The 26,083-nt window shown below is 37.3% G+C and overlaps 2 protein-coding genes across 2 annotated transcripts in view; one reads left to right on the top strand and one right to left on the bottom strand.

Moving 5' to 3' along the window:
• LOC129777455 (uncharacterized) overlaps nucleotides 1-18,241 on the top strand; it is a 28,795-nt gene extending 10,554 nt beyond the window's left edge. Inside the window, exons 2-3 of the mRNA XM_055783723.1 lie at nucleotides 17,163-17,395; nucleotides 17,515-18,241. Coding sequence (XP_055639698.1) covers nucleotides 17,163-17,395; nucleotides 17,515-17,727 — 446 coding nt within the window. The 3' untranslated portion in view covers nucleotides 17,728-18,241. The remainder of the gene's footprint in view (nucleotides 1-17,162; nucleotides 17,396-17,514) is intronic.
• Nucleotides 1-24,434, bottom strand: part of LOC129777454 (rabankyrin-5) — a 48,880-nt gene extending 24,446 nt beyond the window's left edge. The window contains exons 1-3 of the mRNA XM_055783722.1: nucleotides 24,269-24,434; nucleotides 23,505-23,825; nucleotides 23,026-23,441 (exon numbers count right to left, since the gene is read on the bottom strand). Of these exons, the coding sequence (XP_055639697.1) occupies nucleotides 23,026-23,441; nucleotides 23,505-23,825; nucleotides 24,269-24,272 (741 nt within the window). The 5' untranslated portion in view covers nucleotides 24,273-24,434. The remainder of the gene's footprint in view (nucleotides 1-23,025; nucleotides 23,442-23,504; nucleotides 23,826-24,268) is intronic.
• Nucleotides 24,435-26,083: the final 1,649 nt, after the last annotated feature.

The raw sequence follows: 26,083 nt of genomic DNA, 5'->3' as shown, positions 1-26,083 counted from the left end.
CAACCGAGTAACTGACATCGTATAAACCAGGTTTTAGAAATATAACCTGCCTATTAAAAAACTCACCTCAAAAGGGTTGAAGATGTGCGCCATGGGAATGTGAGAAATTCTATGCCCACTAAATTTTAACAAGCATTGCCTTATTTCTATCCACTACAATGATATGATTTAGAATTTTTATCAACGCAAAGTTTTGACGAAAAAAATAACGGTAGAATCGCGATAGCGGCATGTGAAATTAATCACATTTGTTATTGTGTACTTATTTTCACGCTAGAATGGTCAGTGTTCGCATAAACAGCGGCAGCATGTTCAGTGACCTGCACTGCACTCGAGCGTCGATTGCGTCTGTCGGAGAAAGACGTAGCTCATTTACGATTTTCCGGTCTTCGGACGAAACGAATTTCTTTGAGCTCTTTCTTTCTTTCTGTGAGCCACGAGCGAACGGAGACAACAGGAATAAAAGATTGGAACAAGAACAGCTTTTGTTCGAATTAGCCAGGTTTGCCAATTTTTTTATTGTTGAATGAAAAAAAAATTAAATTATATGAATTTCAGAAATTACAAATACAAATTAGTTGAGTGGAAAGAGGATATCGTATTGAGTGTGGATTAAAGATATATTTCACAACAGAACACAGTCTGTTGTAGTCTGAGCTGAGTATCCATAATATGGCTTCTGTACTTGGCCAGAATTTAAACGTGCTCAGATTAACAACCGGCTTTTTTCATTCTTATGCAAAAACTTAACGTATTCTGAAACACGTCCACCCCAGTTGTCATTTTCTTTACAAGTCCATTAACAATACTGGATTGTAATGTAGCAGCAAAAATTGTGCTGTTCAATTTTCTGTAACATTATTCTAACAAACACCAATGCATCAGCACATTGATACTTTTAAATCAATGTCACCAAACCAAATGCTGGGCGCCATATGATGGGATGATATAAACAAACTTATCCAGCTTCACGTTAGTTGACACATGTGAATTGTAGAGCCGCATTTTGCATAAATTGACTGTTTATTCTTAATTCAATTAATGGTCGGACGTGAAGGAAGAGTTCAAGAAATACGATACTGTAAAGCAAGCAATGTTGGTATGACGACATCCAGTGCACGAGACGGAACGACGAGCGGTGCAATTGAAATTTGTCCACGAAACATATGTTATCTCGGTTCGTTTGTTGCATTTTTACCGAAGCCAATTTGATATGATAAAGGCACTGGAATATGGCTCAATTGTGACCTATTTATTAGCAGCAGTACAAGATATGTGTGTACATTCCTCGTAACGTTCAATGGAGCGCTTAGCATAATGACGTTCTGAAACCCAGCTAACTCAGGCTGGTCCATAACAAGTCGTCAGAAGAGCTGATTGTCGACTATGAAGTGTTTACATCATTTCATTGTTGCATGCAATTGAGCGCTATCAGTACTTCCGGGATGGGCGCTTGCACTTTCGAATGTGTATTAAACTTTTTGTTCCACCAAACGGTGTTGGTTACGCTAAGAATACCATTTTTTCTGAATTCGGTTCTTTCGTTGACAGCAACGTGTAGACAGTAGATCTTTTGCGAATCATGCGAAAGGATAAAATCTGGTGATAAAATGCTAAAGTAGGGTAGGGCGGGGCTAGTTGGTCAGTTGGTTGTAGTGCGAAGTTTTGCGTTAGAATGTTATGTAATGAGGCATAATGAGGCTTACCTTTTACCCTTTCGAGGAAAAATAACCACAGAATCATTTATTCGACATTTTTCTTCTTTTTAACGTCTTTATATTTCAGAATAAATTGACCAACTAACCCCACACACGGATAAATCGGTCAATAATAGACATGTTCTTTTTGAGCAAATAATAAGCGTTGTTCCATTGGAAGTTTCCTTCATTATAAACTAATTAATTAAATCAAAACAAAAACAGTTAACAAATGTAGTCAAAAAAACATGAAAATTTTCAAATTCTCACCGTTGTTGGAAATTAGTTAGGCAATCTTTTCTAGCGTTTTTTTCTTTCCTCCACTTTGTGGCGCACCAGAGATGCCAGGTTTGAAGGCATGTCTTCATTTTGAAGACATTTGATTTTGTGAATACATTTTAAAGACATTATGAAATATGTGAAAACATTTCAGTATGATAGCGTACGTGGATTTTCAAAAGATATTATTTCCATGAAAGTCTAACTATTGACCGAACATATTGTCAAAACAAGTAGGACTTTAGTCTCAGCGAACGAAGCGGTCTGAATACATATTGTCTCTAGAAGACGTTAGTTCATTTGCGCTCGAAAATTCGAATGATCGTGACATTGCATTTCTATTATTTTGGGTCTTTGTTTTACAACAGATCAGAGGTTCCCAAACTTTTTGAGTGCGCGAGCCACCTAGGCATTAACCGTACTTTTCGCGACCCCCTTGAAAATTTTAGATCTATTTTTTTTATTTTTTTTAACCTTAATTGGAAGTAGGTTTTGATTTAAATTTTACATGATTTTATTCATCAGCAGTCAATAAACACTATGAAATATGGGAACCAGTGCCACAAATTATCAAAATTTATTCACGAATGAAGGAATTAGATTTTTCCCAGTATCGGATGAATTCTCTTCTGTTGAAACTCAACACCATATCTGTCATAATGAGTATAACACAAGAGTCGAGACGCATGAGCTTTGTCTGGTATATTGATCGAAAACAGCATGAACGAATTTCGAAAAGCCTGCATTCAGGCACTTCCATTACTGTCAATAATTTCAGGTGATTATCACGAACGTTAAGTTGATCTTCATCGCTTGCAGTGAATTTTAATTGAAAACGTGTCACCCACTGCACATATAAATGGTGGTATATGTCATTTTCGGGCAATCGTGAGTAGATTCATAAAACGTAGCAAGAGTTATTCTATACATTCTATTGCCGAACTCGCCAAAAACAAGAATTTTGTGTGATGGATTGCCATCCTTTACCATTAATCGATTTTACTCTCAATTGGTGACATTGAATTTTATGCTTTGATTTTCATTAACACGCAATTATCTTCTTTTTCGACCTTACGAATACCATGACGAAAAGGAAGGTGCAAACGAAAAATGAACTTCATGACAAGCTGATGTTGATGTTCATTCCACTGGTGTTCATTGACAGTGTTGTTCCATATTTATCGACTGTCGCTTGAGCAGTAGGTTATCAATACAAGGAAGGCAGCAATTCTCTGAATTTGAATGTCGTGAACGTGAATATTTTCAGCACTGATGGGAACACATTATTATTTAAATGAAATTGGTGTCAATATTTTTGTTTGATCGGATAAAATAAGATTAAATAACCAAATGTTTGAAAGGAATAATCAACTTTTATTCAGAAAACATGCTCCTCGTTAACAATTCAGTGTGACGGATGACTTTGTTTACGATTATCGTCGATGATCTGGTTTATGTTGATATCCGTTTTTGTCAATTTCAACCGCAACGATGGAGCCAAGCGAAGTTTATTCCTGTATTTTGTTAAGGCCACAATTTGTGAAAATCCAGTCTCACATAGGTAGAATGTTGTGAAAGGCACAAGGAATTTCCCTGCTTCTTTGAATAAGTGTGGGTATACGTGTTCCACACTTATCCAAAATTTCAGCGCATTCCGCCGGCCGAACCTAAGCTTCAGAATACTGTCTTCTGACAAATCGATCAGCTCTTCATCAGCTATCGTGTTTCCCATCGTAGATATATGGGAAACAGCCACTTTTTGGTTGAAAGGGTCAACAATCCAGATGAACTTGACTGTTTTCTCCATTTTTGCATCAAAATATTCGACGAACTTTTCTTCAGCATTTTCAGGTGATCCAAAATGCCAGTGATGATTAGAGGTGATGGTTTGAGATTAGTTTCCACAATCAGCGTTTCGAACGAATCAAAGCAATCTTAATTCTTGTTTTTCAGATTGCGGGACCACAAATCCAGTTTTTTTTTTCCATAAAACCTCTGATTTTGTCATGGACATCAAATATATCAATCGATGTTGAGCCTTGAAGATAGGTGTTCAGATGGTTTAACTTTTGAAAGATGTCAGAAAGATATGCCAGTTTGAGTGAAAAATTCTGATCTCGCAGAAGAACCGAAAAATTCTCTTTCCCTTCCAAAAACGTTGCCAACTCTTCTTGTGGTGCCACAACTCTTGTTAGAATTTTGTCCCTCGATAGCCATCGTACTTCCGTATGCAACAACAGTGATGTGAAGCTGCTTCCCATGTCCAAGAGTCCAAGAAGCGTTTGGATTTAACTGTGCCTCCCACACATTGCGCGTGCGCCGTCAGTACAGACTCCAACGCACTTTTCCCATTCTAACCACTTGGCCTTCACAAAAGAATCCAATTTTTCAAATATTTCCTCACTTGTTCCGCGGATAATCGGCTCACAAAACAACAGATCTTCGTGCACATCACCATTCAAGAAATATCGAACAAAAACAATCAATTGCGACAGCCCCTCCACATCAGTTGACTCGTCCAGTTGAAATGAGAAGTATGTACTTGCCTTTATACTGGCTACCAACTCGTTCTCGATCCAGTCCGACATCTCATGAATTCTTCTTGACACTGTGTTGTTTGAAAGTGGAATGGCTTCGATCTCCTGCGCGTATTTTTGGCCGAACATGATTGATACAGTTTCTTTGATTACAGGGAGAACCAAATTTTCACCGATCGTATGTGCTTTTCCGGACTGCGCAATTCTCAAACTCAGATGATAAGACGCAACCATAGCTTTGTCAGTAACTTTTGTAAAGGCTTGCATATTGCATATATTGCGGCCGAGGTAACTCATTCTCATATCCCTGCGGGGCAAAGCCGGTTTCTTGCTTGCATTTGTTATGATGACATTTGTACCGTTCGCCCCAAAGTATATTGAAAAAACCTCCAGGTCTCACATGACTCGATACATTATAGTGAGTTCTGATATTCAATGTGAGCGTTCATTATATTTAATGAAAATTTTACAGTAAAAAATATAAATATAACAAATATATGGCAAGTGGTTTGTGCGGTGGTTGGTATCAGGTTGTCTCGTTTCAAATACACTGGGTTTAGCAGTAAAACATATGCTTTCTATATTCATTTATAGATTGCGTAATGAAACGCGGCATACCTGAAAATTTTATATGCGTTGCTCTCAAACTAGCAATTTATGTGACCAACTAGCCCCTCTATATATGAGAAAGAATATTCCTGAAAATTCAATAAAAATAATTTTAAAAGCGATTTCTTTTAACATTTAAAACTAATATATACAATAAACTTTTGTTTTACGTTAGAACCTATTTTTTATGATTTTTTACCATTTTCAGAACCAATTTTCTAATGCGCAAATAGAGAATGATTTTTGGAAAAAATTGCATCAACTATTCGCTATTTTTCAACCATAGATCGCTATTTTTTTTTGAACGCTCAGATTCCAAGATATCGTCACTGACCAACTTACCCCTATGACCAACTAGCCCCGCCCAACCCTACTTAGAAGCAATAAGTGTGCATTCAGAATTTGTATGCAGACAAACCTCATTCGGTTGAATTGGATTTTCTCGATAAAGGCGTTTCGTGAAGATTTCTGTGATGTCGTGCATTTAAATTAAACGTTGCCATTGTTGCTCTTTTTTTCGTTCGTTTTTGACCCAGCGACAGCTGATTGCGCCCACTCCGTCTGGATGCTCGCATCTCGACCCACTATGTAACTTTGTGAGTTAATCGTATGTATATTGAGTGCAGGTTAGTCACGAGTGTTAGTTTTCGCGGTAAGATATGTTTATTCCAATGTGTATTTCCGATCAAATGAAATTACTTTCACTTAATCCTCGAAACAAGAGAAGGTTTGTTTTCCTATATGGGATTGTCATTCAATGTAGCAATATTGTTTCTAAGTTAGGATTGGGCGTTCTCGGATCGGACTTTTCGATTTTTTCGATCTTAGAAAAACATTTTGTAGATTTATTTTTCATTATACATCGATTTTAATCTTACCAAAGACCTAACATTTTTTTTTAAATAATGTCAACATTTGGATCTTTTACGATTTACTTCCGTACAAATGCTGAAGAGACAGAACTAGTGTCAGCTTCTGAGAGGATGTACTGTAACCAGTGACTAGTAGAATCACTGAACAAGATGTTGACATCAGTTCCAGGCGAAAGGTTGTTTTTAGAACTGGCGCCAAAATCAAGATTCGGCTTCGACTTAATGACAGACGTATGGCGCGATTGGCTTTCATGAGTTCTGGGCAGATACCAGTTGTTGAAATTCTAATAATGCTTTTTCAATTAATTCACTTAATACTTATTGACGGCACAAGATGAATGCCCTGGGAAATGTTTTGTTGTGGACTTTAAAATTGTTTGTGGCCTTCATGCTGAGGAACAAAATGCTTTTGATGTTTGAATAGAAATATGATTGTTTAAAAAATGACGACATTCATACAGATTAAGCTGATAAATCGAAAAAAAGTTTTTAATTTTTCAAAGATCGATTTTTTGGTACTGATTAAATCAGTAGATCGATCCCTACGCCGTTTGGAAAATCGATTTTTTATAAAGATCGCCCAATCCTATTCTGAGTTACTTCGCGATTGTTCTAAATCTACGAAATGTGATAGAAAGTATTCAGTTCATAATGTTTCGAATTTTCTATTCGAAATAGACAATGGCTAAACGAATTCTCTTGCCCTCCCAGATAACAAGAATAACAATGTTGAGTGATTAATTGCACAGTAAAATCGAGAAAATAATTCAACAGATGGTCGTCTTAGTTAAAAAAACTTAAACTTTTGGGTAAACCGATCAGTCATGCCATGTCATTCAAGTATCTTGGGGTCTGTTTCGACTCCGAATGTAGTTGGTGCGTCCATATTAGGTATCTGCGTACAATTACCGACACATGGTGGGTGGATTCTGAAGAGATCTTATAATGTCGCATATAAAAATTATTCTCTCAGTGATGGAGTGTGGCAGTTTTTACTTGTACCTTTTCCCGACTCATGCCATGTGTTCGTTAGACGCGTTGCTCTTTCGTATCAATTTTGCCAGCAATAATCTCTGCGTTTGTGGCCACGATATCAAGCATGTGCGAGGTACATTGTCAATCCAGCGCAAGGATGTCAAATATGATAACACGTCTCTATTTTGTAAATAATTGAATTATTGTGAGATATTTAATCTAGTAAAGATTTTTAATGTATGTGATATTTTTTTTTCACAACAAAAAATAACCGAACATCTAAATTGAAGGTTAAGTAAATAAAAAAATCAGTGGCACTTGGTTAGTTTTCCCAGTGTCTGGGAAACGGTTTACGGTTCTTCACTAAAAAAACACTTTTGCAGTTTTTTTTATTTTTTTACAGTTTTTTTTTTTATAAAGGCGAAAATGCAAGCCAGGCTGCTGAAATTGTGAATGGTGCCGAAACTGTAACAGCTAATTACACGCAATTTTGGTTTTGTCGATTCCGTTCAGGCATTTTTGATGTTAAAGATGCACCTTGCACAGGCAGGCCCGTCATCGGAAATGTCGATAAAATCACAGAAATAATCGAGGTTGACCGGTACATTTGAGGCCCAGAAGCTAAAGATCGACCATTTTAACAGTTTTTAACCATTTGTGCAAAGTTGGATTCAAAAAGAAGCTCGATGTTTGGGTTCCCAATTAACACCAAAAAACATGATGGACCGGATTTCCATCTGCAAAGCTTTGGCCAAACGGAAATAAATCGACCCATTTCTTAAACGGTGACTGGTGATGAAAACTGGGTCACATACGACAATATTGTCGTCTCTCTTGTCAACTCTTACAACCCGTTTGAAGTTAAATTTAGTTCATATAACAAACGGTTTTTCTGAAGCTACCGTTTGGAGTATTGAATGAGTTAAATTTATGAATTTCTGAAAAGTTCACCCAAAGAAGAAAGAAATGGTGTTTTCGAAAAAAATGTCTTAAAATTGCATATAAATTATATTTTGAGTAATCGAGATGATAATTTCCTAAAACATGCGTTTTGTCTCGTATTCCGAAAAAAAAAACCTCCCGGAGTGTCGATTTTTGATAATTTTTTTTCGAGATGACAGTAGATCTCTACGTTTCATGCATTTTAAAAGTATTTGGTATAAATTTTTTCGAATACATAATTTTCATGGGGGGGCTCAAGCTCAAAATACTCAAACTTTGACCGCTTTGCGCCATTGAAAAATTGCATAGAGTGTTTTTTCGAGGTGGTAAACTTTTTGTATGGGGAAACTGTTTGAAATTTTAAAGTCGATTTTTTCCCATACATGACACATCACAGAATTGTTTATGCTTTCAAAATGAATACAGGGTGATTGATTGGAAGTGTTACCAATGTTGCGTCAACTGTAGCTTTCCATGTATTCGCGATGACAGATGTGCAGTGCCGACGTCAGATGGCGACATCCGTTTAGTGAATTAGATTTGCAAGCCCGGAGACTATTTTCATTTTTTTGAATTTTTGGTAAAATCCTCCACTTCATATTATTTGATCTCTCAAAACACGTAGTTCTGACTCTTAATTAACCATTTGTGTATACATTGTTTGGTATTTCCATTAAACTCACAAGTCATTAACATACACAATTTGCGTTTATTATGTTTTTTACAATTAGCTGAAAAACGTGTTATTCTATCATATAGAACACATATTCGATACAGCAAAGATGATTTTCTTTTATATTTTTTTATTTCAAATGTATGTTTATTCCACCAGCAAATCCATTATCTTATTCGTCTCATGAATCTGAAGACGAACCGTCAATGTCGCCAACACGAATTCGTGATAGTGTCCTCAAAATTAACATGTTAACAGTTCATTGTATAAGCGTGGTTTAGTGCGAAAAGATAGACGTTCAAACGTAAAAAAGTTTGACAGCTCTATGCGAAGGAGTATAAACTTGGAGGAGCGATTTTTCTACATTACACCTGAATTCACTGGAATTGGGGTAAATTGCTGGCAAGGCCAGTACCAAAACGTAAGGTACCAGGAGACGTTACTGGAGGAGGACATTCGGGTAACCCGTGCATTCTTTGTCGCGGGTATGTGGGTTGTAGTTCGCACAAAGATGGAAGTATCGAACTGTTTTGCAGTCATGTCTTACAGTTTGAGAATTCCCAAAACCGTGTTCACAAAACAAATTCCAGTGATTTGGTATAGAATCCGTCAATGATGAAACTTGCAATACTCATACAGCTCATGTAAGTTGAACCGTAGACATCATTATCATAAATCAGAAAAATATGATGGTCATTGAAAAGTTCGATATTAATTTAGAAGCAGATAATCTCGGATCGAAACTATTTATATATACTATATATGCGGTCACAAAAAGTGTTTCCAATAGTTACATTAGATGAAACGGATGTACTGTTTGAATGAATCTCAGCGCAGGAATTCGATCAAATTAACCCTTTCCCGTACAACATCGAGTCTCACTCGTGGATACTTGAATAACATAGGGCGCTAGAACGCTCAGCAGGCTAGTGAAATCATTTGATTTGTGACGTATTAAATAATACTGGAAGAGGTTAATATCTAACAAACCATCACACTCTATTATGAAAACAAGACGCTGAGCATGCGTCGAGACGTTCAGCATTACGTGATGCTAGCCATCAGAACAATATGACGGCACCCTTCCTCGTACGTTCATTCATCCCTCGTGTGTGTGTTGCAATCGAGGATTTCCCGCTCATTCATTGTTTCGTAAAATACTTCAGAGGCGCTTGCACGAGGCATGATTCATTCACGGGATCTAAATGTTCTAGATAAACTGTTCCAATGAATTTGATACTCAATTTACGTCTTTGCACAGACATTGCTCCTAAGTAGGGGAGCCGCGGGTAAGACGGACAGTGGGGGTATGATGGACAGGTGGTTGATTTGTATAGTTGCATTATGAATTTCAAATTTCTGTTGATGGGAAACCCTTCTACATGCTATTCTATAATAATTAAACCATCCTATGACAATGAATACTGATCAAAAGTGGAATAGAGGAACAAAAACCGAAAATCGAACATGATTCCGCGTGTGGATGTAACTTTTGCGAATTCGAATTCGCTGATGGTTAAATTTCGGTTTGTGAGTTGACAGAGAAGCGATATTAGGTATGTACGGAAAAGTAAATTCATTCGTAAGTGGTAAATTTAAATTATTGAAATAATTGGAAGGGGGGTGGGGGGGGGGGGTGGGTGAAATGGACAGTCATATCCATAATCACATCCAATGCATGATGGAAAGTGAAGGGAAGAAGGGATTGAACTCTTTTTTATATTGCTTTCTCTTTTTGTTCTATTTCAGTTACTGGACGCACAATCACTGGGAGAGAGTGAAATTATTCCTCTCGCGAGCGATAAACCTCTACGCTTCGTATATTATGAACCTGTCCATAAGGGTTCCCCCCCCTACATGTCCATTATACCCGCACCGATAAAAATGTTTTACTTTTCGGCTTGTTTTAATTTCAGTAAAAAACATGGAAAAACACATTTTTATAAAACATTTGGCCAGTTATTTCGAAAACCAGTATATTGAGCTGTAAGAAACTGCTTTTAAATTTTTGAAAACATGAGTTTCCAAAGATGCAATTGAAGTTTTCCTTAACATGTCCGTCTTACTCCCATCTCCCCTACAGTTCTTATGCGAATTGCTATGTTTAAAAATGATCACATCGAATATTGAGAGCGAGACATTGAGACACACTTCAACTAAGCGAAAACATACTCTTGGTCTCGCATCGCTGTCAATACCGTGCGATGTTGTTTTTTTTAATTCCGTGCGCGCTACGACAAATGTCATTGTCGTCGGCATGGGGTGATAAGAGTTTGTTGGCAGCAATTGAGCACTAAGCGAAGCGGAAAATCACACGTATCCGCTGCTGCGACTGTTTATTGGTGAGTGATACGGGTGGAAGTATTGGCAGTCAAAAGAAAATTCAAAGCATGACTCATGTTTTTGATTTTTCCTACGAAAGGACTGTGTTACTTTAGTGGCTGATTTGACTGAATTAATCTACCTAGGTTTTCGTGACATTTTGAGACCCCTCCCCCCTCTCTAAGGGGGGGCTGTCATACAAATGAAACACACATTTCTGCATTACTCGGAAATTAACCAAGCAAACGAAACCAAAGTTGGCATGTGAAAGTTTTAGGGTGCAATAAATGTTTCTATGATGGTTAGACAGTCCTTCCCCCACTCAAAGGGGGGGCTGCCATACAAATGAAACACAAATTTCTGCATTACTCGAGAATTAATCAAGCAATTGAAACCAAATTTGGCATGTGGAGGTTTTAGGATGCATTAAATGTTTCTATGGTGATAAGATACTCCTTCCCTCTCTCTTAGAGGGGGCTGCCATACAAATGAAACACAATTTTTTGCATTACTCGGAAATTAATCAATCAAACGAAACCAAAGTTGGCATGTGAAAGTTTTAGGGTGCAATAAATGTTTCTATGATGGTTAGAGAGTCCTTCCCCCACTCAAAGGGGGGGCTGCCATACAAATGAAACACAAATTTCTGCATTACTCGAGAATTAATCAAGCAAATGAAACCAAATTTGACATGTGGAGGTTTGAGGATGCAATAAATGTTTCTATGGTGTTAAGATACTCCTTCCCCCTCTCTTAGAGGGGGCTGCCGTACAAATGAAACACAATTTTTTGCATTACTCGGAAATTAATCAATCAAACGAAACCAAAGTTGGCATGTGAAAGTTTTAGGGTGCAATAAATGTTTCTATGATGGTTAGAGAGTCCTTCCCCCACTCAAAGGGGGGGCTGCCATACAAATGAAACACAAATTTCTGCATTACCCGAGAATTAATCAAGCAAATTAAACCAAATTAGGCATATGGAAACTTTAGGGTGCAATGAATGTTTCTATGGTGGTTAGATACCCCTCCCCCCTCTCGTAGGGGTGGCTGCCATACAAATAAAATACAAATTTCTGCATTACTCGAGAATTAATCAAGTAAATGGGCGGGACGAAGTTTGCCGAGTTAGCTAGTATATATATATATAAATGGATTTCTGTCTGTCTGTCTGATTCATATGGACTCAGAAACTACTGAACCGATCAACATAAAAATTGGTATGTAGGGGTTTTTGGGGCCGGGTAAGGTTTTCGTGATTGTTTGAGACCCCTCTCCCCTCTCTTAAGGGGGGCTGCCATACAAATGAAACACAAATTTCTACATTACTCGAGAATTAATCAAGCAAATGAAACCAAATTGGGCATATTGAGGTTTTAGGGTCCAATAAACGTTTCTATGGTGGTTAGACTCTCCACCCCCCTCACTAAAGGGGGTGGGGGGGGGATCCATACAAATAAAACACAAATTTCTGCATTATTCGAGAATTAATCAAGCAGATTTTAGGGTGCAATAATTTTTTTTACGGTGGTTAGATACTCCTCCCTCCTCTCTTAGGGGAGGGGGGGGTTGTCTGCAATACAAATGAAACACGAATTTCTGCGTAGCTCGAGAATTAATCAAGAAAATGAAACCAAATTGGGCATTTTGAGGTTTTAGGGTGCAATAAATGTTTCTATGGTGGTTTGACACTCTCTCAAAAAAAAGGGGGGGGGGGGTTTAAATAACTCAAGAACTAATGAAGCAAATGGAATCAAACTTGACATACACTCACATACACATACACATACACTCGACACTCTTCCCCTCTCTTTAAGGAGAGGTTATCATACAAATGAAACACAAATTTCTGCATAATTCGTAAAAATAATACACATATTCCAACCAAACATGACAATTGAAATTTTTCGAAAACTTTGAAGGAAAAGGGGAAAATGGGAAAATTTGGAAAATTCAATTCGCATATGTTCTACAATTACATAGTGACAAGCGTTGTTAGTCCATTTGATGCTTGCGCAAACGATCAATTATCTTTGTTCGAAATTCGAAATGGATTTCATTGCGATAAAACGCACTCTTAGATCTTCTTATATTTTTATAAATGGAAATGGATCGCCGAATGTGTTGATAAGAGCAAAACTCGAGAAAGGAATTGTCCGATTTTGGGCTGTCTTTATTCTATCATATTTTCTGTATCAAACATTTATTCTATGTAACGGAGAACATGTTATTTGCAGGTGGTTGAAAAATTTTGAACGAGAATTGTGTCTGAAAATAATCTGATATTATAATGACGAGTTTTGGTAGAAGTACTAGGAATTTTATAGTAAAAGGTTATTTAAAGGGTAGATTAGAAGATCAATCAATGAACAGTTCTGCGATTGGACCCATGAACGTGCGCTTAGTAAGAAAACGTGAATGTGATTCCGAAAAATAAATTTTGGGCGGAACGAAGTTTGCCGGGTCAGCTAGTATAAATATAGAAATGGATCTCTGTCTGTCTGTCTGATTCTTATGGACTCGGAAACTACTGAACCTATCGACATGAAATTTGATATGTAGGGGTTTTTGGGGTCGGGGAAGGTTCTTATGATAGTTCAAAACCCCTTCCCCCTCTCCAAAGGGGGGCTGCCATACAAATGAAACACAAATTTGTGCATTACTCGAGAATTAATCAAGCAAACAAAATAAAATTCGGCATGTGGAGGTATTAGGATGCAATAAATGTTTCTATAGTAGTTAGACACTCCTCGAGAATTAATCAAGCAAATGGAGCCAAATTTGGCATGTGAAGGTTTTTGAATATGAGAAATGTTTCTATGATGGTATGACATGGAGAGGGAATCCTGTAAAAATAATACACATATTTCAACTAATCATAACAATTTAAAAAAAAATTTAATGTGATAAGACGCACTTCTATATTTTCTTCTATCTATATAAATGAAAATGGATCACCGAATGTGTTGATAAGAGCAAAACTCGAGAAAGGAATTGTCCGATTTAGGGTTGTCTTTATTCTATCATATTTTCTGTATCAAACATTTATTCCATATAACGGAAAACAAGTTATTTGTAAGTGGTTGAAAAAACTTGAACGAGAATTGTGTCTGAAAATAATCTGAAATTGTAATGACGAGTTTTGGTAGAAGTACTAGGAATTTTAAGAGTAGATTAGAAAATCAATTAATGAACAGTTCTGCGATTGGACCTATGAACGTGCGCTTAGTAAGAAAACGTGAATGTGATAACGAAAAATAAATTTTGGGCGGAACGAAGTTTCCCGGGTCAGCTAGTGGTGAATAAATTTCATTCTCTGAACAGATGATTTCTGCGAAAATCCTAGCTCCAATTTTCAAACCAATTGCCACTCATCGAATTTCGCTTTCAAAATATCATTTGTCATACATGATTTCGATGTAATAAACGCACAATAATTGATGGTGGTTATACACAATTTAACCTTTTTTGTGAATCCATGATTTTCTGTGTCAATCTGTACCTTCATTCTGTTTCATGTTATGTGGGTCAGCACCGAACTCTGAGGAAATCTAATTTAAGAAATTTACAGCTTGCGTACGGGACCTATACATTTGTTGCTGTGGTCAGCGTAGTGTGCCGAATTATATTTCTGACGACCTTTTTGCCAATGAACACCGGTTTCAAAATATAATTTCTTTCATTTTTTGCTTGATTCGAATACCATTGGTGTCGTTTATTGCGACCAAACCACTCTTGTATTCATTGTAATGTTCAAGTTTGTCAGCTTTTGACACTTGGCTATTTCAAGTTCAAGTCAAACCAGCGCACGGATCAGACTTACTACATGTGAGTAGTAACACCGCATCCCGCTCCCAGCCTGGGTGCCACATTATACACGTGCTTCCATTCTTCCCGACCGCTTCAAGTTCAACGTTTTGTGTAAGGACGTGACAACGAGTGGTGGATTTTCTTCCCGTTCACAAATTGATGCACTTTGTCGAGTCGCAACAGAGGAAGTAAATGGAAACAGTGACTGCACCACCATTCGATCTGTTCGACATGCAACGATGAAATATGCGAGCAATCACAAGAAAAAGCGAAAGGCGCACATGAACGGAAATAATAATCAGATGCTGTTCCAACTGGATGTGGAATAAAACCAGTTTCTTCATCCGGAAGAAGTGTTAATTCGTAGACGAGAAACTGCCTTCGAAAATCTGTTTCCTGGTAAAAGCTGACAAACAAAATGAGTTTTGATGCAATACAAATGTGCATAAGTGTGAACTTTGTCTACTGTTACAGATACGTACATTTCAATGGTGACCTACTGCCATCCTCAATGTTGTTACACTTGAACTTGATCCGTATCCAGTTATAATACCGAGTGAGCCTATAATCTGCAGTTAGCTAGTTAACCTTCAAACAGCCAACTTTAGTCTACTGGCAAAAAAAATCAAATGCAATAATCATAACCAGGTCAGTTATGTACTATTGACGTAGGACCACGCCTTTCAGGAAAGGTGTCAAGGAAACAGGTCCAGGCTGGCCACTCAATTTTTGAATTCCCGCACTTTTCCCGACATTTTCCTGCATGATTTCACGAAATTCACGATTCTCAAAAATGAAAATTATATGAAAATATTGTGTCGCTAGTTGAAATTGTTCTTTGAAACCCGAATTACGCAAATACTTTTAATTTATTGCTTCCAAGTCCCGCATGTGACAAAAATTGGATGGTATGAGGCTCAGAAATAGATTTTCAGGAGATATGGACGGGATTGTTTCTGGAATATATGCACCTGGTTCAGGTCCCGCTTTAAAACGTATCAGATCTTTACTTACTCAGAATTCAAAAAGGTTCATTTATTAGAATAACTTACCAGAAACTCATTGACCACATCCAAACATATTTCGAGCATGTCCCGGATACCCACTACAAGAAATTTGGAAACGCTAATTTTTTGTCGATGCCAAATGACTTAAAAATGCATGAATCGTCGACATCTGGCGTCATCTCGGAAGTCCCAAAAGGTCGATTTTCGGTCAAATTTTTTTCGAGATAACACCAAATCTCGACGTTTCATGTAATTGAAGGCATTTGGCATCAAAATATTTTTTTTTAAAACCCCGATTTCATGTTGAAAAATTTTCGAGAATCAAAAAATCAAAACTTTCAATCAAAGCTTTGAGGCACGCCTAAATTATGTCCGATTGAGCTGAAACCTCGCGTAGGTTTTTTTTGGGCCAATAAATAAAATGTACAAGGTCGGTTTTTGAAATTTGGCATGACCATTTTCGCTGCTACTTATTTATTTACGTGTCCTAAACACAATCCCTTCCAATTTTTTTTTGTTCACAACGTATTTTTCTTATAAATTCTGAAAGAAAGCATCCATTTCTTTGACCAGCGCAGGAGCGAAATCATAAGGCGGCCGATCAAAGCCAAATTGAAAGCAGAACTAGCTCTAGGTCTAGGTTTAAATTTCACTAGTTCGAAAAGCACTCGATCGTGTCAATCTGATTACATAGAACACGTCTTAAATCAAATCAATTTTGGGTTCAAAACGAGTCTCACCATTGCGCTTCGAACATCGTTTGGTCACACTTCATCGATGCGTATCGGACGGATGACAGTTCTCCGAAAGGACTTCAGATTCCTCGTGAATTCGTTATTCAATTGTGTTTGGTTAACGACTGTAATTAAGTCGAGGAAATCCCCGAAAATAGACAAAAGCTAAAGTTAAAAATGATAACAGAGTTAAGCGGATGACTATTTTCATGGTCGAAAGGTTCAAAGGGAACTACACCGTTGCTTAATTAAATTCGTTTACGTTTCAATTATTCAGAGATTGTCGTTTTTACAACAGAGTGTAATTATAATCAAAAGTTTGAGTAAAACAATAAGAAATCCAAATCAATACTATTACATACTAGGTGTATGAAGTTCCGATTCGAACTATAAATCACCTTCATTGAGGTTTCTTTCTATTTCATTGCGAATTAAGGCACCCAACATGCATTTCTCAAAACCAATGGATTTCATTTATGGCACTTATCACTGTGAAACTTTGCATTCCAAAATTTTTTTGTTGAAGGTAGAAGACTGTTCTTAATTCACAATCTAAAATTTTGTATGGTTGGTAATTTCGATCGTTGAGCGGTTCATAGACAATACACAATACGCCAATATGAAAATTAGCCCATAATTAGAGATTACTATAAGCAATTTAAACATATCATAACTAAGAATTGTGTTACTATTCCTCTCGTTCCAGAGATAAACACTGCCCTCGGGATTAAATGTTTCCGCTGCACGGTGGCGCCACCGAATCGGTACGCTAACAACACGAAAACCCAGTTGTGTTCCAAATTCGACCACTCCGATTACTATACCGTTGATTGCCCGTGGTCAACGATGTGCGTGAAGCGTATCTTTAAGCTCCAGCTGTTGAAAGCCGAGCAGGAAACCATCAGTCGTGACTGTGCACAGCAGAAAAATACCGAACAGGTAGAGTGTTAAATTATTGTTTTATGATTAGGATGATTAGGGCTGCGTCTACATTCTCCATTAAAAAAAAATTAATTGAATTTTAACCAGTATTAATTCCGTGCTCATTACATTTTCAGATTTATAAAAACGGTAACTGGACCAAGGAACACCACATCGAGGAGCCGTACGAGGAAGGATGTCAAACGATAGACGATTCCACTTATTGCTTCTGCCGGGGGTCTTTGTGCAATTCCGCAACCACGGTCGATAAAAACAGCTACCATACGGACGCGATGGCAGTCATTTTTGTGTTCAACGTGATGCGATACATACGAAATATTGATTACTGACGACCGTGACACGAGACATTAAGTTTCAAATACTCGTAGTTTCGAATTTTGCAGAGCTTAGCTAGAGGTTGATAGATTTGAACTAAAGTTTCTTTTAAATTCCGCGAATAGTATTAGTAGAACGATACGGAAAATACGACGAAACTTTAATTCTATTTACACGACGTGCTGTTTACATACATTACACGGAATATTTTGTTTATTTTGTGAAAGTTGTCGATAACGGCTTTCGAGGTAGATGTTTTGTAGATTTTCCAATTATTTCATTAGTTTTTAGCAGAAAAACAAATGTGCAATGGAATTGGAATGTGGGTCACATTCCGATTCTGTGAAGGCATGCCTTTGTCCATGGAGTTGTTTTCTAGAACACTTTGATTATATGGAGAGACATGATGACGTAATGACTGATACGTTTAGATCGATCGTAAATAATACATCTGTTGTTACACTCGAAATATTGTTTTCCGTTTTTAAGTTTATTGTGATATATAAATGTAACGATAACATGATAAAACACGCGAGATTCTTTCATCCAATCCAAAAGCCTTCCCTATTGCATATCACTGCACAATGTATCTATATTGTGAAATTTCTCAGCCTCTCAGAAAGCTTGAAAAATTTTTCAAGGCTTATAATTGTAAAATTTTCCACCGAATGTTATAGTTTGAAACACTGAAACTGCTTCACGGTTTGAAATATACTGAATGCTCCTCGCTGCTAGACCGTAAACTTAATATTTTTCTGACTGGCTAATCACTGAATCACTAAGAGGTGGGGCTTGCGATGCAATTTTCGATTCTCTTCCGGAACTGAAAACCTAGCGATATGCAGGAATGTATGCTTTATCATCAGTGATGATTATTATGCTTTGAATTACAGAGGCTTGTAATAATAATCAAGGTTCACCTCGTTCCCCTACATACGTTTGAGTTGGTCGATTATCTTATTTATAATTTATTTAAAAAAAACGAACTGATTTAATCTACAGATATGAAATCTCCTTTTTGTGATATCATACTTTCACTCAGCTTCATCTATTCAAAAGAATCTTCGGAATGCTTGTAAGAAGTAAACAGTAAATCTTTCAGTTTCATCAAGTCACATAAAGACGCGTTTGCTATCCTGTCGAGCCATCCCATAGCACCTTCTGAGTTCAACGAAACATGACTGCCAAATTTGTCAGACAAACTTTTATGATCTCCAGATTAATTAAACATTTGACCCGTTAGATGAATTTCGAGTTGTAGCCTTTTCATTCATTTTGACGGTTGTCTGTTCGATCCTTCATGAATCGCTCATGGGCTTTCTTCATTTAACAACATTCGTTCTCTCGATCTCCAACCTCAATCATAATTGTGTTCCTTTGTATCAATTGCTATCACAATTCAGATTTATCATTCCTGCAGTAACACGCGTGCTCGAACTAATGTGAAAATGAAAAGGCAAATTTCGGAAAACTAGCTAATCGACTATCAAAACGAGGGATTTTCGTTTAGTTATTGCTTAAGATTTTTTCAATTGTTCGATAGTTTGTTTCATGAAATCTATCATTTCCTTAATTGCAATAAAGACGGGTATATAATGTCATAGTTTTAGGACTACGTTTAACGGAATTATATGGGGGCACAATTAAATTCAAAACGCTGAGCACATGCTAAGATATTTCTACGCATCTATCACAATGAACATTTTATTTTTCTTGAACTAAACAATTGGACAATTGTGAAACGTCAAGCATTATCCAAAGGTGTTGAATGCTACGTTTTGAGTGTTCCTATTTGTGCTCCTCAAATGGTACCAACTAAAACGAGCAACCAGAGTATACATTTTCATTCATTTTATAACCGCGGAGCAGAGTTCATACGCTAAGGCCGTCGTTTCAGCATAACCACGAATATCACCATCAGCAGTGGGTAGCAGTACACAATGTGTCGCCAATAAACCCGATCCATGATTGCAGTTCTCCAACTCTCGGCCGCACCGATTCTTACCAATTCCAAATTCGATGCGAACACCTTGTTACTTGCGTCATTTTCATTAGTACTTATTTGAGATTTCTATGCCAAATAACACGCCTTGAATGCATTCTGGGTGGCAAGTTCTGCAGTGAAGGATTACTACTGACAATGTTCTGTTTTCAAAAGCTGATATACCTTATCAACTTATGCTCTTAAAGGAGTCCTTTTTGTGGTTTTGGCCCAGGAAAAATATGGCACCTTAACCAAACCAAGCCTCATTATGAAAAACTTTATGTGTTTCCTACTACGTTTTCGTACGTATTAGAAAATTTCAATTACGACTCTAGGTGAATAGGCCTAGATCATTTCATACATGTACCTAATATTTCAATGATGATTTGAACAATTTTGGTCAAGAAAACACGCATAAATCTATCACTTCTAGCATGATATGAGCGAGTGACTACTCTGCCCCCCACAAGTGACCACTTTACCTCCTCACTAAAAAATGTTCGATTTTTCAATTTTTTTCTAATAATGGAAAATGTACTACACCCATACCTCGCGGCCTAGATTCTAGGACTAGGACCTAGAACTACGCAAAGCGAATGATTCATATTCAACTAATTAGCGGATCCTGATTCTTAAGTCTCAGAGAATGCAAACTATATGATTATTTAGCTCGATAGAGGCTAATGGGAGGGTAGTCAGATTATATTTTTCATTTTTAACGCCCTTGAAATATATATATATATGTATATATATATATATATATATATATATATATATATATATATATATATATATATATATATATATATATATATATATATATATATATATATATATATATATATATATATATATATATATATATATATATATATATATATATATATATATATATATATATTCATATAGACCGCATAGTTTTACTAACAACACCGTTCCAGTGAGAAACAAAAACTCTCTCGTTTTAGCTTTTTTCCTATTCGCTGCTCTCCGCAAATGGTGACCGAATGATGACGTAATTTTTCTTGTATCACTTCTCGCTCAGCACTTGTCTGTGCAGTGGATTTCGATATAGTAGAACGGGGCGATATATGCGGTTCAAACTTGTATGCAGGCTTCGAAAATGGTGTGCGATGTTTGGTACAGTTCGGATATGCAATCAACAGTGTTCGTTCCTCTCTTGGTTTAATCATTTATTGTAACACAAGTGAGTGCACCCGCGGCCGAGTGGTTAGCGTCTCACATGATCATACCGGGTGTTCGGGTTCGATTCCCGTTCTGGTCAGTGGATTTTTCGTCAAAGAAATTTCTTCCGACTTGCACTGTGGTCACGCGTATTCTAGAGCTTGCCGCTCGGAATACATTCAAGGCGTGTTATTTGGCTTAAGAAATCTCAACTATGTATTGATAAATGACGCTAGGTAATGCATACGTTGAGACGGCAAAAGTTCCACAGGGAACGTTAACGCCATTCAAGAATAAGAAGAACACAAGTGATTACTGTCATCCATACAAGTATCTGAATGATCCACTCAAAGTACTTAGAATAGAAGGTAAGGGATATTTCCTATATATACACACGGAGAACGCATGTGTTACATACACAACGAAGTAAGTAATAAAAAATTCTCAATTTGTTCGAAGTTCTGAAGTTTTTTCAATATTTATCGATTTTAAACGTTCTAAACATCATAAAAATTGACAACATTGCAAGTCGAGCCGATGGTAAACACGATAGTGTACCGCTTTTTCACTGCAAGTAACGTTTTATGTGATTTTTTATCGATTTCATACTGAACAGTTTTTGTTTACTTCAGCAAAATATTGAAGTACCACGTCCCGCGATGCCGGAACAGAATGAATTCGAATGAGATAAACTAATCGGAGATGTTTTCAGCTAAACTATGCATTCGCTCCTTGGATCGGGAACGGGAACGACACTGCTTCGATATGACCTCTCCACACATTTGTTTATCGATTTTGCATTATTTATACAGTACAGGTGCGATGATTGTACTGTTCTAAATGTTAAAAAAATTAAGTAAACTGCTATTTCATCATTTCGGAACATATTTTGAGGCAGTTCTTGTGTTATAATTTAAAAAATTAAAAAACGATTGAATTTATATAATGGTTTATTAATATTTTTTGCTTTTTTTCTTTGCCTACCACTACTTGAGCAAAGTAGGGAGTAGACTACCTTCTTATTCTGCGTACTTTGTGATACACTCATATTTGGTTATATTTTCGCGAGAGGTTACTTGCATGACACATTGTGTATCATTCGATATTGAACGAAATCCAAACACTGACAATTTCATACCAAACCGATATAATGGTTCTCAGAATTTCGTAAATGGTAAGTCCTACAAAAAAGTGAAGAATTTTAGGAAAATAATTGAATTTTCAGAAAAAAATACTGAAAAAATATTTTTTGAAATTCTACAAATCGTAATCGTAATCAAAGAATCGATTTCAAAAACTAAAAGTCGATTTTCTCAAAATGGTCATCTCAGATTTTGATGAGATGGTAGACAATTTGTGCGACTTACCATTTTCGAGTAAAAAATTTAAAAAATGACCAAAAATATTTAGCCTTTTCCATAGTCTAGATAAATTTTCGGAAAGCTAAGTGTGCCAAGTTGCTTAATTAGGTAAGGTCTTCACGCCCAGAAAGTTTCATTGAGTTCTGGAAGGGTCATGCCAATCCCATAGACGAGTTGGCGCGATCGGTGGTTAGTTCCGCCAAAAAAACGGTTGTTTATGTTGAATCTAAGGACACATTCAGCCAGAAAGATTAATCAACTCTCAGTTATAATTTCCGGGTACCTGAATGCTCTGCGGAGAATTTAAATATTTTTATAAGCAAATTGATCGGAAACGGAGAAAACCCATCAGTTGGCCAATCCATGGAAAATACAAGGAAGCATTCGAACGTGACCTCGAGCCTCTGTGCCTTTGATAATGATCCGAACATGTGAATAATCCTTTTCCGACAATTTTTGATACAAATCTAATGGGAAAGTCGCTCAATGAACATCGCGAAATAGGTGCTAGTAAATTAATTAATATGCGTTACACAAAAGATCTGACTCAGGAAATATCTTGCCTAAATGTTTCACAAATTCATGTTAGTTATATGAACAAATTCGCGCTGGTAGAGAGACCGCATCTATATTCACATAATTTACAAGAACGTCGTTCGATATTAAATCCGTTTCTGCTGCAAAGAAACTACGAATGTAAACAAGCAATGTGTGCCCAACAGATGCTCTGCATGGATGTGTAGCAAGAGTTCTATCAAACCTGGCAAAAATATTGTACTCACCGAGCCATCATTCTCGACTAGGCAGAGAAAGACAACGTCCTCTCGAAGCAATCTCACGGCCGCATGCAACGGGTACTTTGTTTTGCTTTTTAACATTTTGTATAGCAATGGGCCGGACATGTGCTCGAAATCTTGTGGCGTTAGATCGTCCCAGTGCGTCGAGATAAGCCCAGAACAGTACTCTAGCAAATTTGCAGCACCAACTTCTTCGGCCACGCAGTAAAATCTAACACACGATCGTACTGACACCGACGAAACCAAAGCTCGCTCACAAAGTCCCATTAAACCAGGCAATTTAAAACGGTGAGATGTTCTTAGTAAGTCCAGTGCCAATGAGTCGTGCTGTAGATCCACGACGTCGGTGTAAATCCAGCGGAGCAGAGCGTATCCAACATCGGCGTCGAGGTCAGACCAATCTAGAGGAAAATAAATTGTATTAGAGATCTTTTAAATTGTTGAAACAGTCGCACGATTCTTACCGAGTTCGGTTGTCTCCGCTAGAATCTCTTCGCGCCACTCTTCACTTCGAGCATTCAGCACGAATTTATGAGCTGGCATGGTTTTGTCTTTCAGTTTGACTGTAATATCCGAGTAGGTTTTACGTCCGTAAAGGGTTGCAACGGTCATCACAAGACGTGAGACAAAGCTGCTGAATTCACCTAGCTCATGGTCCTCACTAGAAGCAGCTGCCTTACTATACTTTCGTTCCAGCTCAGCATAATTTTTCTGCAACTTTGTGTACTCTTCCTTGAGGAGTTTTAAGTGCTTTTCAAGCTTAACCGAATCGTTGTTACTATTAGCTGTAAATCATACAAAAACTTCACTAAATCTAGAGTAATAACCATTATTAAAAAGATCTACAGATTGTTGAGCTAAAAGGCCCAGAGAAAAACACCGACAATAACAAACCGGCGATTGTTTACATGTTTTGAGTGATACAATTTGATAAGATACCAGACGAGAGAGGAGAAAGTCAAACTCATTTGCTCAGTTACACATCAGCATAAACGCCTTTTGGTCAGCAGACTGAACGTGGTTTGGTGGTAAGAGTAATGGGTGTGGACACAGATAACCTTTGGGACTTTATCAATAATCATCTTTTGGCGAAATATGATTCAATTCAATTGGTAATCGGCCGCAAGAAAACACAACATTGAGAATTATTGTGGACTTGAACGAAGATGTTACGTCGTTTATCCACCTACACAAATTTCATTATTCCGTAATTCGTTCATGATCTTACCCATGCTTTCCAACTGGTAAAACAAAAAAGCACTGCAAACACTCCGTTATTGGGTACTTTTATCGGTTCACGCCACTCGAATCATAGGAAAAACATAACTTTCTTCTCGTGGAATTTACTTTCAACCTTTTCTCGCTCTCTGTTGATTAAACACTGGCAGATTTTCTCGAATGTGTCAATTTGGGGATTTAGCGAGGACATAATCCAATGTCGACTTTTCAACAAAGAGGTCGGGCTTGTAACTCGAGACACTGTTTTGAAAAGCAATGTAGCTTTTGCGTTTACAACGGACAGGAATAAACAAATTAAGTGCGATTCACATACGCCACGTTCACGACACGTTACGTCAATTATTCTTCCATGTAATTATTATGGAAACATCCATATGCACCAACAAGTTCACCGTCGATAAAATAAGTCCAAGAGAATAATTGACGGAACGGTGACAGGATGTTGTATGTGTAGCGCACATTACTTATCCAAGACGGGTCTATGGTACTAGGTGAGGCCGTTTCGTCACTAAGTTGGTTAGGGGAGCGGTATATGAAAACAGTACGGAAGAAAGCAGAAGGGGCTTGTAGCGTGAAAGAGACAGACTGATCACGAGCGAGCTTCGGCACTAGCGTATTGTGTTTTGTTTACAAACAAAACACAGTAGACTTCCAAGATGGCTGAAGAGTGGTTTTAGCAAGTTGGCCCACCTTAGGATATATTTCTAGGCCCCTTCTTTTTTTGCATCAGAAATCATGTTTTCGTTCCTCTTTATATGTACGTAAAAATAATATTACGTACGCGGGTATGAATTAGTGTCAGGAGAAAATGGAAGTGTGGATTGAAGTCAGTTGAATGAAGAGGCAGATTTGTATTCATTAGTCGAGTCAGTTAAAATGACCAGTCTAGTTCACCAGTCATCCTCGCTAGTCAAAACTAGTTAATTCAATTTCTAGTCAAGTCACTTTTTGTTACCGGTGACTGCCGAAGTCGAAGCGAAGCTACTGAGAGTAGAGTCGGTCCTCATTTTTGACCTTCGAAGATTTCGGGCCCTGGTTTTTACTGTAACTGTGGCCCCTCCCTGATTACACGTTATTTAGCTTATTTGTAGTATTTGAAATATCCATTCCACAACAGTTTCACCGAAATTACGATGTATCCTAGAATTTCTTATTGAACTGTGGGATGCACTGTCAAACGCTCCTTCAATATCTAAGAACGCGGCTAGTAGCAACTCTTTGACTTCAAGTGTTTTTTCAATTTTCGTTACTAGGGTATGAAGTGCTGTTACTGTGGATTTCCCTGGCTGGTATGCAAATTGAAATTTACTGAGTGGTGTCGATTTCAAATATTGCGATTTGATATTGGCGATCTAACGTACAAATCTACACCTAGGCGGCGCTGCGGTGAAAGTGATGATGGTTTTAAATTTTGCCATGTGAGCTTAGGGAAGGTTTGTAGTTCTTTCCATAAATTACAATGTTATAATCATAAAAGATTATTTCTCGCGTAACTTTTGAAAAGGTCCAATGTAACATTTTCGTCAACTCGAGAAAAACGAAGTTGAAGACCCGAACATTATTCCGCGAATTGTCTTAAAAGTTATCGATCTTGATCGCTCCTCTCACCACTAGCGATCAAGAATAGCTCTCCAAAACCAATCGTAGCTGTTGCTCCGTGATTTGAGTTTGAAGTTGAAGCCAAGGAGCGACAAATGTTACATTGGACGTTTTGACTGCCCGCGTTTGCACATTGGACATATTACGTTGCACGATAAGAATTTGAAACTAACTACTAAACAACAATCCAAAAAACAGTATTTCG

Source organism: Toxorhynchites rutilus, chromosome 3 (genome assembly GCF_029784135.1).
Source record: "Toxorhynchites rutilus septentrionalis strain SRP chromosome 3, ASM2978413v1, whole genome shotgun sequence".
Taxonomy (NCBI): Eukaryota; Metazoa; Arthropoda; class Insecta; order Diptera; family Culicidae; genus Toxorhynchites; species Toxorhynchites rutilus.
The sequence above is the reverse complement of the archived record's forward strand: the minus strand, read 5'-3'. Positions and strand labels throughout refer to the sequence as shown.